We start from the raw sequence: 20,899 nt of genomic DNA, 5'->3' as shown, positions 1-20,899 counted from the left end.
ATATTACATATCAACTGATACAAAGTGCCCACTTCCCCAACCTGAACTGTATATTTCATATGAATTGTTAAATGAAGTTGAAATGTCATATTTTTTTATATTTTATAACTTCTCACATGCAAGGTGATTTGATTATTACTTTATTATTGTAAACAAAAGATTTTATCGTGTCAACAAATTCTAAAGAAAAATGTCAAATTGCCAATCAGTAATCTCAAATATGTCACTTGACTATAATAATACCATTTTATCTATCACCTGTTTCTTCACTTTATTCAAAATATACTAAATAAGCAAGAGTATCAAAGAAAATAATAAAACCGTGTATTTTTTTAATTATTAACCTTGCAACAAATATCTATAAACGGACAAAAGATGGCTCGTGCTACTTGTCTGAAGGGTATATTGCGGTTTTGGGAATTGTAAGTCTTTACACGTAAATGTGGTAAGTTGTATGACTAACAATTTCGATACAAATCGAAGGGATTACCGAAATGACGTTTTCCACTATAAATAAGAGAAAAACAAAATAAAGTATTTGTTAGAATCGTGATTCCTGATGAAATCCTTGGCCCAAATGAAAGAACCTTCCTTGTTGAATTGAATGAGAAAAAAGACCCTTGTCGAGTGACAACAAAATAAAAGCGGCAACGTTGCCTGTCACGCAGACGTCACTGATCTCTTTAGGTTAACGTATTCCGAAATAATAAACACGGTAAAGCCGTCAAGAGCAAATTAGTTAAAAGCCGTAGCTTGAGTTATCAATTTTTCAAACTAAAATAAAAAAAAGAATCAGCAAAAACTAATACCGTACCGATTAAACCGTGCAACATGTCATCTTACCGAGGTGGCTTCTTCATTTAACCCCCGAACCGTATAATAAATCCAATCGGCATTGTCAAGACATCACTGTTGTTGTTTTGCACACGGAACAACACATCAGCGACCACTTGTTGTTAATTGTCCAAATGGCAGCAGCAACTACGAGTTGCCGTCTAACCGCACTTGAGCAACACCGCAAACAACACGGACATGTGTCATAATCGTCGAAAATTTTAATAAAATTGAAGAGCCGCCGATAACCAAACAGCGCAACGGAGAACACTCACATTGCTTACACATTAAAGATTTCACTTTACAACCGTCTTCCCCTTACAAAGTGGACGTTACCGTATGTTGTTCGCGAGTCCGTAGTAGGTTTGACGGCGCCACCGATCGGGACTACAGGTTTCTGTTTCTGCTCCTCGCCGCTCTTAAACAGCATACACACCGTTTGATTGCCGCTCGCTCGCGCCGATAAACAGAGACCGGATTGTTAGGCAAAACGACGAGCAATCGGAAAACGCCGGAAAGGGGCGAACGCCCACACGTGATGCCCACGATGCTATTTGACAGGGTGATGAGAGGGGCGGAAAATGACAAAGTTAAAGCCGCTAAAGTGACATTTAAATGCTTACTCCTCTTATTAAAAGTCAATATTTTGGCACTTTGTCTTCGTACTCTAGAACAATTTGTTCAGTATTACCTACCTATTATCACTAAAAGAGAGCTTCCAGCGGGAGTATTACTAACTTAGGACTAAAAATATTAAAACCTTGGATTTCTTAATAAAACCTAAACAATTACATATAAAAAAGGAACATTACTGATTATAAAAAGTTAAAATAATTCTCAGCAGTACATACCCGTATCAGAGCTCATACGTACAGTTGGTTGCAATAAAAATGGAAAATTGAATTTTCTTTAGAATAAAAGAGGTTTTGCCGTTGTCAATTTAGTTGTCAATCTGTAGTATTCAAATAAATTCAAATAATAATAATTTTTTGCAATGCCGCTTTTAAATGCCGAGAGCATCAAATGCAAACAAGATAATCAATTAGTTGAGTATTTACTTGAAAACTCAATGAGTAATGAGTATTACTGATTAACTGTCAATTCTAACTTAACTTTTTAGAATTAAGCCAAAAATCTGACATCTTTACGTTTTGACATTTTCCGATTTTTTTGGAACCAAGTGTACTCAATTATGAAAATTAAGTTTTTAAATTTGTACACAACCATAGCATCAGATTAAAAGAAATTATCTAACTAAATAAACAGGTGATTTATAATCCATCTCCATACAAACTAAATACAGTGATGGACAGTGAATTTGGTCCACCCAATTTCCATGACAGATTAAAAGTGTAAATTAGACTTTAGGTTTTCCTAACCTTGTTTCAGAAGTTTGATTAACGTTTGTCATGTTGACAGAATGCTTGATGCTTCTTGCTACTTTTTACCTTTGTCCTTTGAAATGGTATAGTCCTTGGTATGCCCAAAAGTATAGAGACGTGATCTTTGAGACATGCCCTTTTGTACCAGAGAAATAATTTTTATTTTATTAAATGCACTTACTGCTGGCATGTTCAAATTTGATTAAGTTTGACAATACGTATTTGAATATCAGTTATCATGACAATAAAGCACAGACTACAGTGAATTTTTGTGAATTCACAGAAATTGGAGGACGGAATTTACTGTCCATCACTGTACATTTATTAAAACTTTTCACTCTTTGAATATAAAAATTTAAACAAAAACTAATAATATCTTTCAGGTACACTGGCGTCAAACCAAATTATAAATAAATATTAATGTTATAAGTTCTTGCATGCAGATTGTCTTATTTAGATAAAAAAGACATTTCTTTATTATTCAAAACCCTTCTTGAAAAAAAAAACAGATGTTAAAGTAAATGTAGCTTGAAATTAAAAACATTTAAAGGTTTTGGTTAAAATTTCTGTTTAATTAACTCTTTATTTTTTAAATCTTAAATAGGTAATTTCATTATTTTTAACAGAAATTGAGAGAAAAAATTTGTAAGATGGGTTACAATCTAAATATTTTTCAATGGAGAATCTTATATTGGCACGACTGAATATGTCTTTTGCACCACAAGAAATCAGTTTAAATCCACGACAACCATACAGGGTGCGCCAGAACACGCGCCCCATAAAAAATTTCAAGTAAGATAAGGTACAAGGAACATGGAAAAATGTTTAAAAAATTCTCTGGCAAAAAATTTTGACATTTATTTTTTGACATTTGACATTTTTTTGTCTATTTAATGGTACTGACGCGCTGACTGAATATGTCTTTTGCACCAGAAGAAATCACTATAAATCTACGTATGTTTTTTTATAATTATTTAGTAAAGGCACAAAAATTTTTGCCAATAAAATTCACAAATAACATTAAACAGAATTACAATTTAGGATACAGCTTTCTTGTTTCCTCTTCTAATAGCCTGTAGCAAAGAAAATTGAAAAATTATTTTGCCAACAAAAATAAATAGTCAAAGTGCAAAATTTAAACTCTCATAACTTTGAAATATTTGTAGCTAGAATTTTTTTAACATTTTTTCCATGTTTTCCACAATCAAAATAAAATTTGTCGGCTAGCATTTGAAAAATTATGTTGTGTTAAAATTATTAATGCAAAACACTAAATTTGTTAAACAGGAAATTTTGTTAGACGTTTTTAATATATCAAAAAAATTGGTACACATTTTCATTAATTTAAATGTTGAATATTGATATAACAATTTAAGTTTATAACAATTAAGTTCTTATATTTGAAAACTGCAAAATTTTTGATTACCTAGTACCTACCATAAAAAAATTGGTTAAATATAACCAACATGCAATTACGAAAAAACAAATATGTAATAGGTACAAGTTTACAACAATATAAAAGAAAAAATACTCCTATGAGGTATGTATTGTTAAACACACGTAAAATTTTGTTAATAAGAGACATAAAAAATTCATATCAACAACTTTTTTGTGTTTACAGTATAATTATTGTAAAGTAAAATGTGCATCCATGCAATTTAGTGAAAATTAAGACAGTCGCAATTATGATATAATTTATTGTTTTTACAAGCTGTTGTTAATAACGTTCTCGGCCATTAACTATTTCCCTGTCACATCAATTGGAAATTAAAATCAGAAAAAAACTTGAAACATATAATCCTAAGATATCTCCACATAGGTACTAGTACCTACTATAATAATTATTATTAATGAACTATAAAACAGTAAAACGGCAGAAGCATCAGAAGCGGAAACGAAACGCACTTTGATCTCTTGTTTTTATATTCACATTTCGCTGTACTAAATTCAGTAATTTTTACAGCATTTTAATACCACCACTTGAAACATTGAAGCATTAAATGAAATATAAAATTTTACAAATGTTAGTTTTAAAATAAACTAAAAAACCAATCGATACATTTTCAGCCACGACATACACGAATATAAAGCACACCCAGAGTAAGCAATAAATTCGCTACATGCAAGCAAATCAGAACATTTCCGACAATAAACTTAACGGATAGCTAGAATTTGATTGTTAAGCCAGCTCCTACTTGACATTAGAGACAAAATATTTCCTTTAGGTATAGGTACACTAACTTGTTAACACAAGTCATTTGTCGATTGTCGTAAACCACTCAACATGCTTTAACCGCACATCAGACAAACGACCGCTTATCTGCTTTGAGCTTACATATTATTGCTGCACTAAACTGAAGAGTATTGCTTAAATATATTGCACGTAAATAAACAAGGACTGGACCCCTCGCTGAGCAATATTCTCTAATTAACCATGTTTTTTGTCAACTTTTTGCGTTAGACTAAATAAAAATATCTAGTTAAAAAAAGGTATAAACTCACACCTGTTTTTTTTCCATTAATTTTGAGTTTTTCTTAATTTATATAACAAGTTGCAAACCATTCTTAACCTTAATAAAAATGCACATACATCAACATTGAAAAAAAAGTTTCTATAGACTTAGGAGTATGTCCGGAAATAGTTCCCAAGGGAGCTAAACCGATAACACAACCTTATATGAAAAAACTCACTGCGTGAGTTGCTTTTCGAATTGGTGTACGGTTTAAGAAAACTCCATTTTTCTCAAAAACCGTGTGTCGTATTAAAAAAATCACAAAAAACATTTAAAAAAATTAATCAGTAAATCCAAATCTGTAGAACACTTTCCAATAAAGCAAAATGTTTCGCCTGAAATAGGTTCACCAAAGTGCCCCCGCCCTCTAATCAAGATACACAATTTTTGATTGTACTAGATTCAACCACAAGAAATTACTAGAGATGCAAATTTTTGTAAATTTATCTCAAGCGCTTCCTGAGATATTTAAAAAAAAAACTTATGCTCAAAATTTTCCGGACGTAGGTCCAAAGAAATATTTTTTATTATACTAACCTAACAAATCCCCCCCCCCCCCCAATCTTAACGTTTTTTCCTGTAACGTTTAATCTGTACACATTATTATCAAATAAATGTTAATTAAGAGGTAATCAGACTTGCCACTCTATTAATTAATCTGAGGCAGCGAGTTGTTCATAGGTATATTATACAGGGAGCGCCAGAACTCGCGCCCTAGAGAAAAATGCCATACAAAGTAAGATACCAGGAACACGGAAAAAATGTTAAAAAAAAATTTATCTATAAAAATTTCGAAGTTATGAGGGTTTAAAGTTTGCACTTTGACTCTATTTATTTCTGTTGGAAAAATGATTTTCCAATTTTTTTTGCTATAGGCTATTAAAAGAAGAAACAAGGAAGCTGTAAGTATCCTAAATTGTAACTCTGTTCAATGTTATTTGTGGCCTTTTGGTAAAATGTTTGTCCCTTTACTGAATAATTGTAAAAAAATATATACAAGATCATCAGTATCATTAAATAGGTATAAAAAAATGTCAAATGTCAAAATTTTTTGCAGATAGAATTTTTTAAACATTTTTTTTTTTCATGTTCCTGATATCTTACCTTACTTGAAAATTTTCTCTGGGGCGCGAGTTCTGGCGCACCTCGTATATTGTACAAACATCAATAACAACGTTTTTAGATATACCTACAATTAATTAACAAAGCTTTTAGATGACACTGTTTATTAGTAATTTCAGGTCAATTAAATAATTATACAGACATAAATCAGATTTTTCAATTTTAGAGTATAAGCAAACAATCATAAAGAACAGAATGTTTACGGTGGAAAAATCACAGACCGTAAAATTTTACTGTTTGTGAATTTTCCGATATAATAATCTCTTGTTCCGTTTTGTATCATATGATCATTGTATCATAATTAAATTCAACATCACCTCAAAACTATCAATAACCCGTAAATCCCCGAATCGAGATCACGTGATTAGGCAGGCCATAGTGAGCGCGTAACCCTCCGTCCTCTCGTGCGTAAAATACATTGCCCTTATTATTATTACTATGACACTCGATTGTGATAATCTTCCAACAACAATTATTGTCGTTTATCAATGTGCGACATCTTGTGGTTTCATGCTCAAAATAAAAGCCGCTAAAAGCATAAATATAAAAATAATAATCGGCCATATTGTATACGAGGCAATCTGCAGGCATTTAACTCCCACTTATCCGTATCGGAAGCCGAGCGGAAGCCATGTTGAGATTGTCATTTCAGCCATTGCTTTGTCGCAGCGCTAAGAGGGGAATCCAACACGGTTAAGTGGTGCCGCCTAACGGACATGGCCAGAAACTGGCGCGATGATGCTTTCGATGGCACGTACTATTATACCCTCTGTATAAATGGGGTCCTTTGCGTTTTGCACGCGAAACAAAGGAATGTGACGGGCCAAAGATGACCTTCGAGGCGGCGGAAAGGGGTCGATAAAAGGGACTTGGACGGAGTCAACAGATTTTACAAGCTATTAGGGTAATTGAGGGGTTCTAGCCTCATACAGCGTCTTTTATTCGAGACCCCTTTCTCAGCAGATGACAACGTTTTGACTTTAGTGTTTAGTGAACACTTATAGAAGGAAGTAATTGGTCAAATGTCGATTAGCTTATTGTAAAACTTTAAAAAAACAACTTCGATAACACACCGTAAAAAACTAGAAAAAATATATATATATATAACTTTTGGATTCCTCCTTAAATTGTTTTCAACGAGCTCATTAACCATTACATATTTTTCACTAACTCAAATTGCTTTTATAGACAATTTAAAAATTAAATTAAATTAAATTAAATAATAAAGTAATTAAATAAATCATATTGCTTGTTCAAAAGACGGTCAAAAAATTGCCAAAAAATTTAAATAATTTAATGTCAGAGTAAGGCGACCCTTTAAAACGCTCCCGCTGGGATTCTGAGGAGAGGGCTACTGCGGCCCCACAAGTACCTTCGTCTACGATAGCAGCGAGGATTAAAAGATTATTGAAAAATTATTTAATCCGCAATTATCATCCGCTGAGAAACAACTACAAAAAGTCTATTAAAAAAAACTAAAAAAAGATTAAAAATTACATAAAAAATAAAACTTGATTATATAATTATTTAATAGTATATTACACAACGAGCTCAGAAAGTGACAAATAACGCAAAAGTGGAGAGTCTTAGAAGCCCCACGAGGGCGTTAGACACTTTCCAGCCAGTTATCTACACTATTTTTCTCACGGCCCCGCAACCCCACGACAAAAAAAACACCATTATTTTTAATAAAACGATTTACTGTTTCTGTTRAAGATCTAAGATCGACAAATATTAAATTAGGCGTCTATTAATATTAAATACTTACTTAATTAAGCTGATTTACGTCCAAATAATCGGTGGTTTTAATTACAAAACTTTGTGTCAATTTAGAAAGATGAAGAAAAAAAATTAAAAGCAATGCACAATTATTATTGCACCACATAGCCAACAAACAACCAATCACGCGCAATTCGACAGACGCGCCTAAGGCTCTCAACCAATGACACAACCTCTTACGTTATTTTTCTAACACACACGTGTGTTAGGAAAATAATGTGATTTGTTCAATATCGTGAACTTTTGTAGGTAATTGAGAAATTGTACGAAAAATATCACTTTCGTATAGATATGGTCGTGGGAAAATTATTTAAAGTGTTATATGTTTATAGTTTTTTAGTTTATAGTTTCCACTTTGGTGTCGAAAAAAATTGACAAAAAAAATACAATATAAACCAAGTTGAGCAAAAAAAGTTTACATAGCTAGTAGTTGGTAACATTTAATGAAATAAAATTCGGTGGTATCTTCAACAAATGGATGCAAAATATTTACCGTTTTATATGATTTTTAAATATGAGCAGACTTTCAAAAAGCGGTTTATCCAAATTTGCATTTTTGCAGAAGAGAACAAAAATTGTTCTTCTTTTATAAAATAATTTTAATTTTTTATATCAGTGGCAATAAATGTGAAAAAATATGTACATATTGAACACAATTGGACACTAATTTACGGCTGGAGTACATAAACATTTTACAAAAAAACCTTTATCTCAATTCATAAAAACATGGACAAACTGCATTTTGAAAGTCTGCTCCTCATATCAAGAAACTTTTTCTGTGCATGTTTTTGAGAATTTTAATTTGTTTTTTTTTTTTTAAACAATGTATTAGATTTTGGAGAGTTAACTTCAGAAATTATATGTGTTTATACAATTTGAGTTGAAGTAAATTTAAATTTTTTTGACGAACAAGACCCGCTATATCTCAAAACTATAAACATTCAAATAAGTTGAGCTCTTTTGACTTCTTTTGAGGTCTATAATTACCTGTTAAAATATTTGCACAAACTTTAAAATCACACTGTATATATGATTTCATTCCACAAGCAAAGTACGAGTACGTGTGTGAATCTAAAAGGGCTTTGATGCCACATAATCTCATTAATTTATTGATGCTCCAAGCCATCATACATAAAGTTCGGATTTACTCAAGTGTTCATCCGAAAGTGTACCTATCTATACTATTCAAAAGAAACCGTAATAGTCCTCATTAGCGATGAAAGCGCTAATATGTATAGTTACACAATAATATGACCCGCTTATCGCATCTGAAATTGTAGTACGGATAAATTAACTAACACATTTTTGAGCACGTTTTTAGTTTACAACGGAGAGGTATTAGAGATAGTCATCTCATGAATTGTTTTTTTTTTAATTGTAAACCAATATTGTCATCAAGAAAATTACAGCTTTAGTTAGCTTAAATATTGATTTATCTCTCCATTGCTGAAAATGGCATAAAAGAGAAACTTGGCAAAATGAAAAAAGGCAAATGAAAGTGATGACATGAATAAAAAAGCTAGAACAATAGAAATTTAATAGAGAAGAGCAAAAAACTAGCTGGATGGTGCAACACAAGGTAACTCAACTCCAATCATTGAACCCCTGAAATCACGATTTAATCTTGGAGTTAAATATTTGCCATTGACAAATTCCACGTCTTTATTTATTATTCATATGCAATTCCATGACATTTACAACTGTCTTAAATATTAGCGACTAATTACGCCAAACCATGTGTTGTTTACTAATAATTGAAAACTTTTACACAATGTAATCGTCGAGTTTGTAATTAATTAAAAGAAATTCGCATAAACCACTCACTGTGGAAAAAAGCTCTCTATAAATAAGACAGATATTACATTTAATGACCCCGTTAAATTTGACACCTCGATGGACGCGATTAAGCCTAGACGGCGAGAAAATTTATTAAAAATCAATAGTACAACGACACCCCATATAACGAGACGCAAAAAAGAGACGATTTTTGCGTGAAATCTTCCGAGTTTAATTTATTTTGTAGTGCACGTCACGTTTGTGCATTCTGTGGTGAACAACGAGCGCTTCTTTTGCCACAGCACGTAGAAGTTAAATTGTAGCAATCGAGAGATATACTTGAATAATAAAATCCGAAACCGAATTAACAAAAATTCTAGTTTGATAATCGCAAATATCGCGGTCCATTTATTTTATGCGATGCGACACATTAGGCTGAAATCATTTTCCGCGAAATAAACTTTAATTAAAAGTTATGAAACAGAGACATTAACTCTGCATTGCATTTGAAATTTTATTACAAAAAAAATTTGATGTTTATATTTAAATACCAACATCCTAATAACGTTGTTAATTTTTATTTGAAAGAGAATAAAACAATTTGGTCGAATTTGTATAAAAAAATCATGATAATGTCAATTTTGGACATCAATTTTTATTTCAGCAAATTAAATCGATAAAAATTTTCTCATTTGAGGCTCCTACGATTTAATTATTATTTCCCACGCAACCTATTTTGTGCACAAAAGCACACACTGTCGCTTTAATTCGATTCAAAGGTTAATAAAAATAAATTCCATTTCACATTTTTATTTTCGCGCAGCGTTACATTCCAATTTTAGAAGAAAAAAAAGTTTTTACGGTAACAAAGAAACCTATGACGTTCACAGGCATTGATCAATAAAACAAATTTTCCTACGCAAAGTGCGACAGACACGAGAGAAACTCAAAATAGGGAAAATTCGGATGGAAACGTGAAATCGCAGATAATGAAAACGGGGTTTGTGACGTAGGTAGTGATGCGTCACTGTGACGTCATGGAATGGGTGTGTTTCCGAGAGTCCCACGACGTTTGTTGTCCCATTATAATGTTGAATTCGCGAATTTATAGATCGATTTTCGTTCCGATTGATGAAATAAGGAAGTCGCATACTTTTCCGGATTCTCCTGCAGTATTCACTTTTTAATAATGCAACAGAGGGAAATCATCATGCGAACATGCAACCGGATTAGCAGTTCTAATACGACAGTTTGACATTGACAATATCCCTGTAAACAAATAACAATATTTGTAGTAATTGAAACAATAATTGCTTGATGCTTTTAAAGAGTTTTTATTTAAATTAGAATAAACGGCTTGTCTCTTATAAACTTAGAAAGTCTTCATCGCTGCGAAACAAGTGTCAATATAACGTTTCAAGCGAAAAAACACAATCACCACCCCTTAGACAGTTTATTGGACCAGTTGCGAGTCTACATGACGTTGTTAACATAAAAACGAACTGAAAACTTCATCCCGAAATCCATCTCCCCCGTACAAAAAATCAGTGAAGCATCGTTTTGTTTTAAATTCGTCGTAGAAAAATTGCGAAACGTCTACCATCCGGGTCTAGAAGAATCCTTGCAAAATGGGGGTAAACACACGTCATTGATTTAACCGCGTTGACACATTGAAGGGTAACGTCCTGCAGACGCCGGCCGACGCCGACAGACGCCGCGGGCGTCCCTTGTATAAACGACAAATGGAGATTATCGCGATGGTTATAAATATTTTTCAACGGCTGCATTAAAATGTAAATTGGGATGTAAGCCCGGATCGATCCACATTGACACGACACTAAATGCTACTCGACATTGTGGAAATTCAAAACAGATTGGTTTTTCCAATACAAAATTTAATTTTTCCACAATTTCGCCACCATTTGTTTTGGTTCAATTCATGCAATGAAGAACATACAATTAATTGATTGATTTTCAGCTACATTCAAAATTAAAATCAAAACGAAATTTCGCTACTTAAAAAATAGCGATCTCCTGTTAGAACTGAACGAAGTATCAATTTCAGATTTCAGTGCAAAAAAATTCAGTGTAATTTGAATTCGTAACAGCCGGGAACGGCGGCTGAAATTAATTGCTGAAGAAACTTTATAACGTAATTTACTGAAACTTTAACAGGATTTGCATTGATTCGGCCTGAATTATTTTCGATCCGAAATAAATAATTTCCAAGTGGACGAAATTTAATTTCGCTTGAATAAAATCGTCGCGCCCGGAGCATATTTCACCGAATTGGCCACTCGACGAACTGGAGAAGACAACTTCCAAATGACTTTCTTTTGTCGTAATTTGTCCCACCTAAATATTTTTTATTTTATTTATGGAACTAGTCACATGCAAACTTTAAATCTTCGCTCCAATCAAGCGAAAAATAAGAATAATCTGCAAATACGTTGTCCCCATAAAATATTCCGGTCATGCAATTTATGGAGTTTTCTGCTTGCATGTTACTTGTTAGAGAGTCAGGCAGAGGCCCCTTTCATTATTTAAACTTATTGAAGTTCAATTTTTTCGAGGCGTAACCCCCTCGATTGTTTGCTCAGGATAAAACAAGAAAATTTAATTAAATTAAGCTCAATTAGAGTCACCTAATGCTAACATCTACCTGCAGTACATAAGTGCAGTTGTCGCGTTTCTGCATTCGCCAATTTTCTCGAAATGGAAGTAAATAAAACGGTGTGAACGTTCTCCTTAATTAAGTCATTTGCTCGATCCTTAATAGATTGAAATTCTGGCACTTGTCTAGTTTTAAGTTTAGGATAATAATACAGAAAAAAATGTAATTGTTGAGTGTCCGCCACTTTGCGTTAAAAGTCTAGTCGGTTGAACTTTGACCCGAGATTGGATTGAGAGTGAAAGAAGGTAGAATAGGAGCAAAGCAAAATGAGACGATAAAATACAGTCCTGAAAATTGGTTTCTTGCAGAATGAAGCTATAGCAGCTTACTTGTACAAATAACTGACAGCTTTCGGAGGTTAAATAATGCGAAAACTTTTATATAATTAAATACTCGACGGCCGTGGAAAGGATTAATTCAAGTTTTTAGTTCTTTTGGCAACTAGATTTCTCACCACTTAGATTACTTTCACGTGGCTTCGTATAAATTTTTATTGCCTTTCTCAAGGAAAAAATCACATTAATCCTTTTTTTTTTCTTTATACTCTTCAGTGATTTATAGGCATTATTACCTCTCAAGTCACCCCTTTTAACCGATACAACACCTGAGCAAATGCACCAAAACATCTCCCCGATGTAAATTATTAATTTTTTGTATCTAGAATCTCTCCAAAATAAATTGTAATTAATTAAACACGACATTCAAGACGCTTTATGACATGGAACGAGATTATTTCTATTACAAAAGATTATACAAGAATTACAAGGATTATTAGTTACATCAGATTAATTTCTTGTGAATACAAAATTAGATTAAAATTCCTTTATTCTAGACTACCATATTATAAATTTTAACATAATAAGATGAACAGAAAGATAAATTTGCATTGTCGATGAAAAAATTGGAAGTTCTACAAATAAGACATAAGCATTTCTATAGGCTATAATTTTTTCCCTCAAATGCAAAATAACAGACGGGGGAGTGGCAATAGTAGAAAATTATAACATGACAACCACTTTAAAACATTGGTTATATCAAAATTGATGTTTTTTTATTGAAGAATTCGTATCCCAACTTATGAATAATAAAAAGAAAAACTTTCATACCCTGAAGACTGAAATGTTGCTCACCTGAAACAAACAAAAAAATATTAGTGTGGAATTTTGAAGTTCTATCCTTGCTTTTTTTTAGTTGGCAACCATGAATTTAATACTTGACACATAAAAATAATTGTTTCCTTACAGTTAACACATCCCATATAAAATTTTATTCATTGATTGAAGCTATCAGTGACACAAATCTGGTTTGACCACTTTGCACCTTAACTAGAAGTTATAATTAATCAATAATTAATTGATTAAGTTATTGCGTCTAATCATGATGAGAGAAGATATTTTGCTCCACATAGAAGCAACAGATTATTCAGAAAAAAAAAACTATAATACAACTGAAAAGTCAATGACTTGACAATGGAATTTCCAAAGATTGTTGCCGACAACAAAATAAATGATTCTGGTAATCTACCGTACAATTTCTTAATTATGTCGAAGTTTTTTCGAAAATTTAAGAAGCGTTTAGTTTAGAAATCTCCGCTGACATTTCGGGTCTGAAAATCGTCTAAAATTCTCGAATCAGCAATTTTCATGCACGTCTCGTCCTTGACGTTTTCCTATTTATTAAATAAGACGGCAAAAATTGCACGATGCAAATAATTCCACCTTGGAACTTTTTCACTTCTTTTGTTTGCACAACAATCGACTCTAAAAGTAGCAACAAGGCCGGCGATAACYYGAAAAAACCGAAAACAAGTTAAAAAATTCAAATCAACAGGAATAGTGATCTCAGGAAGTTTTCAATTAGTCTGATTGAGAAAAGAAAACGGTGGRCTTGAAGGCGCCGATCCTTATACGTTCCGGTTTAATTACCGATTTTCAGTAACAAACTTACATCCAATTAGCTAAATGAAGCGAGTTAATTCACGATAAAAGAGGAATGGAATCATATTTAATGGAATGTTTTCCGTCTCTCGCCAACTAATCGATATTTTATTAACGTGAAATGGCTTTCCTGAGAAACGCACTTGAGTGCTGGAAGTGACTCCGAATAACTTTTCGTCAAATCGCAGGATACGCTCTAGTTTTTCCACTAATGTCAAATTTTGAAACATTTTCAATGTAGGGTTGCTTAGTATTCATTTATACGAAAAAACACACAACTTTGTTATAAATATTCAAACGAAAAGTGAAATTCAGAATTTAAAAATCGATAACGCATACTTGTACTTTATCAACAATTATTGTTTTAAAAGTGTCGCTTAAAGGGTGTTGTAGCGACAAACCATCACATAATTATTCGAAAGTTTATTCTGGAACTAATTAATTGACAAATTACGATGGCTTGAGACTGGAACATACGACCAGTTCTCATTTCAACCGCTTCCGGTTGCTCCTTCAACCGATGCTATTTTCTATTTATTGTGACGTAACCAAATTTAACGATGACACTATTATTACATGCCGAAGGTAAATGAGAGAAATTATTGAGGTCTAAAAAAGCTTTGTATATTAGAAAACCCAAAATATTTGGAAATTCAATCGTTTTTGTAGTTAATAGCAAAATCTGTATTTTTTTCTTTATATTTGATGTAAATGAATAGGTGAATGTTTAAATATTAATACATGATTTATGTGTATACTTACGACTTCACATAATTCCTTTTGTGTACTTTGCTTTTTGTAGATTTCCCAAGACAACAATAAAAATAAATACAAATGTTTACAAATTAATAATAAAAGACGTTTTACCATATCAATACACACATCACGAACGGAATAAAATAACTAAATATTAATATTTTTGTTACAATAATTGCAAATCAAACAATTGTCCCAAAAATTAACATCTGAATATCGAACAAGTCTTTACAGATGTTAATAAGATTTCGAGCCTTGAACGTTGAAAATGCCTACAATTTATTTTTTGCTTTTTGCATAATGTTAATCTGGGATTGCCAATGGAAATACTTTTGTGTCAAAATATGTTAATAACTTTAATTTTAATAACAGTATGTGGTATAGCATTTAGTAGCCAAAATAACTTTAAGATGTGTTGTACATAAATCACAGTTTTGGATTTCCTTTTATCAACCTTCAAATTTATCAGAAGACAACAAAGACCAATTTAAATAAAAATCCCAAAACAATTGAGAAAAGATTTTTGACCTACGCAAGAAATACCAATGAGTCATGTCTAAACCAGCCGAAATTCTTTAAAACCTGATTATATCAGAAAAGTAGCACAAGATGTAGGCATGCATATTGACCAAAAATTTAAAACAAATGCTCAATATACTGCAGAAAATTCATTAAAAACGAAATATAATTATCTAATTTTACTGAAGGCGTCTCTTTATTCCCAGTTCTTTTAATGGCAATCTTTTTTACCCGTCGCTCATTATTACCCAACTTAAGACAATGACATCAATGGTTCATTCAAACGAATCATCTTAAAGTAAATCGCCGACATTTGAAATTCATTTCGGAAAAATGAAGGCAAGGAAAAAACGAATTCGTTTCAACATTAATTCCACCACCTGTTGATTTATAAAATAACATTTATATTAGCCCGTTTATAATTTATTTAACAAATAGCGCTCTATTTTGAAAACAATCGCTTGAATTTAATCATTTATTTATATAGAACAACGTCCTTAATCGTGTCAACAGAGCCGAGATTTCTCCACAAGTGGATTTTCCTCATCCCATGCCGCTTCTCGATGACATGAATCAATAGATTTGATGTTTCGCGGATGCCGACAGACACGCCATGCCGGACATTTCTGTCCACTAATCCAACAATTTGCGGGGATTCACCGAGTTAATTAATATCGGATCGAACTGTTGATAAATCTAATTTCCGTTTAATATGGTCTTGAACTAATACCGGTAATACATTAACACGAGATAATTTACATAATCACGAATCCGAGTTCAGGACGCGATTTTTCTAACCGGTAGTTATTGACCTCGCTGAGGAAAGTTATTTACACACAATAGATTATGCTGCAAGACTAATGACCCATTAAAACCGAACCGAAATGCAACAAACTGGAAAGGATATTGCAAAAATTGAAATCCAAACAATCTATATATTTCTTAAATATTTTTATACTTATTCGCAAAAAGCACTTCACATCAAAGAAGTTACTCATAAATCAAGAAATCATATTAATGAAGAGAGTAGTCTGAAAGTTTTTTACAATGTGCGGAAGCCATCAGAGTTTTGCTGTAGCTACATTTAAAGTAACATTTCCCAACTCTGGCAAAATTTATCAATTTGAAGACTAAATCCCAATCATAAGAGAGTCAAGGCTGTTGGAATGACATTACTTTACCGTTCCAAATCGTGAAAGTTCGTCTTTTCAAAGTTGGCAAACAACCAAAATCAACGGAATATGAATTATAAATAAAACCGTATCGTCACTTTGAGATCGTCGTTTTGTCAAGTAGAAGAGCCAATTAAAAACACTTTCACCGTTTTCAGGGTTGTTGAACAGAGATTTATTGAATTTCTACAAGATAACAAAGGAAATGCTCAGCCACGTGTGACCCACTTTGTCAAAAATAAAATTACGATTTTTGTCTATATGTTCGGTGCACATTGTCCACATTTTTCACGAAACGACAAAGAACGTTGAACTTGGGAGATAAAACGAATTATGAGGAATTCAAACATGGACAGTTATTATTTTAAGAATTTATTAGATTAGTTGATAAGACGATTTAGTGACAATTTAGCCGAAAGAAGTTACTATTAAGAACACAATCAGTGACTTAAATTTTTGCGTTAAAATACACTTCATACTACAATATACAAATCAAACAAAAAACTAAAAACATCAAATAAGGATGAAACAGGATTATGCCTATTATTTCGCATTTTTTCTCTTAATTTTTAAGATTATATTCCAAAATTATACAAGTAATAAATATTTATAAAATTGTGTACTATTATTAATGACAGCCACAAAAAAAGGTGAAAATTTTTTATTAATGCGGTTAGTAGAGTTGTCTCCTAGGCTCAGTTTGAATTTTCAAAATAATAATAAATGATTGCGCTGCTAATCTAAATTGTCAGCAACCATAGCAAGCAATTAATTGTAGTCATATAAATAAATAGTTCTCTTATGTGACTGTTCTGTTCAAACCTCTTTTATTTAAGTAATCCCGTTTCTCACTCAAGACAATTCCTCGACATAACTACTGCCTCTACGACTACAACAGATACAATCTTGCCTCAAACCATTCCTTCCTGCACAAGGTAGGATTTCCTGTATTTCCCTATTTGTTATCCTTATATGTAGTAACATTAATAATAATGCACAAAACCAATAAGGAACACAAAAAAATATACTCGTACCTACTTCTTAAATTAATGATACCTAAATTTCACAAATTATATACAGGTGAATATAAAGTATGAAACCAACAAGTAATATAAAAAATGGGATCATATTTGAAACCCAAATTTTGTTTTGTTTTTGAGTTATGCGATTTTTTTGTCAAAACTGTAATTTATGTAATAAAAAATTTGAAAATTTAAGTATAAAGTAGGTACCTTCATGAGAAAAATAGTTTTATAGTAAATTGGCATTTAAAAAATTAAAATTTTTGTAGAACTCAAAGACAAAGAAAAATTTCATTAATTACGATTCGTCCCCTAAAACCCTATTTTGCGTACTTGATACATAAATAGCTATTTTCATAAAGCATCACACTTCTATAGTACTTTATCATTTATCAATTAATTTTTCTAAAAAATAAATACTTTAACCAAAAAACGTTTGGTTGCATACTTTTTATTCACGTGGTGGGTACGTTTTCAAAAAATTGAACCACCTATTTTTGTAAAAAAAATTTCACAAGTACATAGAATCTTATACATATTTCGCAAACAAGATCACCATGAATTTTTCCGGATATTACGTTCCGGGTATAAGAAACTTTAGTTGATATATCTATTATCTATAACCCAGATATCTGAGGAATTCTGACCTGTATTTGTCGCACAACAATGAAATAGCGATGTCGTGGCTGAAAAGCGCCTGTCAGGGAGTAACATCTTCTGGGAAACCGACTGAGAAACACACCTTCCCGTCGTGTTTGCTTTACCTGACATGATTTGCTCAATTTTCAATTTACTAATTTCGAAGAAAATAGCACAACTCGTTTTTATTTTGTTCAATTAAATCGATATTGGTTTTTCCGATATCCGGTTGACAAGAATAAAACGAGCGCAATTTATCGACAGGATCAAAGTTATAGATTGAACCACTTCGAGTCCTTGACAACTCTCAGGTTTTGAAACTTAGATTAAGTGCTTTGCGATGTTTGTTAATACTCGATCGATGAGAAATAGACCACGAACAGGTTGTACCCTAACTAGATTTCATCTGCGTTAATTAGAAGATTTGTTTTGCTAACCCTTTGTTCTTCCCCGAGGCAATTTTGTGAAATAAACAATAAATCCAACCTTGAAATTGATAATTATAAGTTTAATCGGACTGACATTAGCATTGTCACGAAAGAATAAAGTGGGACGGCGTGCTGAAAAATTCAGCAAATTAAGGATTATTTGACTTGAATGATCGATGAGGTTTCACCATTATTTTTCGCCTCTTTTTTTAAGTTTTATGTCCGAAGGGAAACTTTCTTGAGAAGATATTGAACACGGAAAAGCGTAATACCCTCAACATTTTGCGGTCGGTCACGGGCCCAGAAAACTAGCACGACACCCTGAAGGACGTTCGTTTTATTGCATTGCTAATGTCGTATCCGTAATGGTGAAAGTTAAAACAGAATTCTCCCTACCACCAAAGAAACTAACTCTATTCGAGTGGCTCAGTGAAATAGTGGAATCGCAAGTGGGTCATGTAAATTACATAAACACTACCCCATTGTCACACAATCAGAAGGGATGAGTCTCGAAGACCAAGTCACCGCTCCTTCATTCCAAGACAGGTTGAACGAAAAACATAAATAGCAATTTGATCACTTGAGTTAAAAATACATTTTGTCTTTTGTAGCTCTCTCCGGTCAACTAGCACTTCTGCCATTCAAACACAGGAACCATTTTTAAATTGGTTACAAATCGCGATCAGAAAAATCAAACCGGTGACAAACTTTCAATTTCTTGCTTATTTCCCAGCCTGTATAACTTTCATTTTTAAATATCCAAATCTCACTGCAAGCTGGTTTGCTACCAACAAACGTTTCTTCAACTTTTTTCAGTGTTCAATATCGACAGATTCTTTCACTACCGAGTTCCTAAATTTAATTTCCTGTTTCAGGACTGAAATGAGTTGTAAACCTTTATTGTCCGAGTCTTTTAAAGAGTAGAAAATTGTGTAAAAGTTGAAAGAGACGAGTTTGCACCAGAAAATATCTAATAACTTGCTTGTTTGACCCAATAGACAAAAATGTCCAATTACAAAGTCACGTTCACACACTTTAATAGGTATAATAAAGATAACAATGCACTGGTAGAATAATAACAACACCAATAATTATTAATTACGACAAGTTATACTCTGATGTTTTCGCTGTTATTTTTTATTTACTTGTTGACGCTGTTATTCTAACAAAAGAAATCATTATCCACTCTGCAACATTTGGGTGCGAAATAATAAAAGTAGCACGCGTATTGAACAGAAGTCAGGTTGTATACGTAATGGGGCTCGCAAGTCCCAAAATCTTGATTACCATATGTAATAAACATTAAGGTCAAACAATCAAATTTGTTAATCAACATCACTTGATTCGCCATGTTTGACTATGTATTTTTATTCCTTCCTTTATTTAATAAATATCAAATTTTCATGACATTTAAAAATTAAATTTTTTGATATTGTAGTTATTTAATAAGGTAAAAAAATAACAAAATAATTAAAATTCTTGATGAAATACTCATATAGTATTTTAAATCTCATAAAAAAAATTATAGCCAATTTAGAAAAACAAACGAAAAACTAAATAACTTGTATGAGAAGGAACTGTAGTGAAAAAGAATTCTAAAAATAAGAAATCTAATCATGCTGGTAGGTCTTGACAACCGATTACGACCGTTCTCCGGTAGCGAATCGAAAAAACAACAAGCAATTTGAGCTGTACATACAGACTTCATCAAACTAAAAAAAAGTAACAAAATCAATAACACTGTAGAGCAAATTAAAGTTAAAAAGCTTGATTTTGTTCAACTGGTTGCCTGTCTAGACATCCAAAAACATTAGCTTTTAGCCGTAGATACTGAAAATGAAATGTGTTAATTTAATTTTTCGTTTTAATCCTCGATTCGCAAACATCGTTTTTCCCCCAATTGAACTCGTTCTTTATGGCAGAGAAAATTTCTAATAAAATGCAATTGTTCTTGTGATAAATGTATGCTAGAGGTTATCGAAAATTTGTTTCATAGCAACCTTGAACTGATAAGACAAAATTTTAATCCAATGTGTTATAGGATTTGATCTTGCAATATCGGGGCCATTGTCAGGATCATAGGTGGGTACAAGTACCGTGTCAAGGTTTTGTCATATAAAATTCATAATTGTGGAGTAAAATGGGGATAATTTATTAAACCTGTTGAAGAATCTTCTATAAAAGGCTAGCGAATCAGTGGTGCCATTGAAAATAGGAACGCCGATTAATTGGATGGCGGCAGGCTCAGGCCTTGATGCTCTAACATTACAGGGGTGGTTTTTATACTCTTTTTATTTAGTTTTCTCGCTTTACTACCCTTGGCAAAACATCAGATATATGAAGTCT

General features: G+C 32.3%; 1 protein-coding gene across 5 annotated transcripts in view; it reads right to left on the bottom strand.

Annotated features, from left to right (window-relative positions):
• The window catches only part of LOC123004848 (AF4/FMR2 family member lilli), a 78,130-nt gene that overhangs the window by 38,070 nt on the left and 19,161 nt on the right, over positions 1 to 20,899 (bottom strand). The window contains exon 1 of one of the 5 annotated variants that reach the window (XM_044398325.1): positions 844 to 1,219. The exons of 3 other annotated variants lie outside the window; for them this stretch is intronic. In XM_044398325.1, the coding sequence (XP_044254260.1) occupies positions 844 to 860 (17 nt within the window). In that variant the 5' untranslated portion in view covers positions 861 to 1,219. Of the gene's footprint in view, positions 1 to 814; positions 1,220 to 20,899 lie in introns of those variants that run through there. One more of the 5 variants, XM_044398327.1, reaches the window with a different exon arrangement.

Source organism: Tribolium madens, unplaced genomic scaffold, assembly GCF_015345945.1.
Source record: "Tribolium madens isolate multiple individuals breed KSU strain unplaced genomic scaffold, Tmad_KSU_1.1 Scaffold_20;HRSCAF=117;Tcas5.2_LG4, whole genome shotgun sequence".
Classification (NCBI taxonomy): Eukaryota; Metazoa; Arthropoda; class Insecta; order Coleoptera; family Tenebrionidae; genus Tribolium; species Tribolium madens.
Note: the sequence above shows the minus strand (reverse complement) of the source record. Positions and strands in the feature narration are given on the sequence as shown.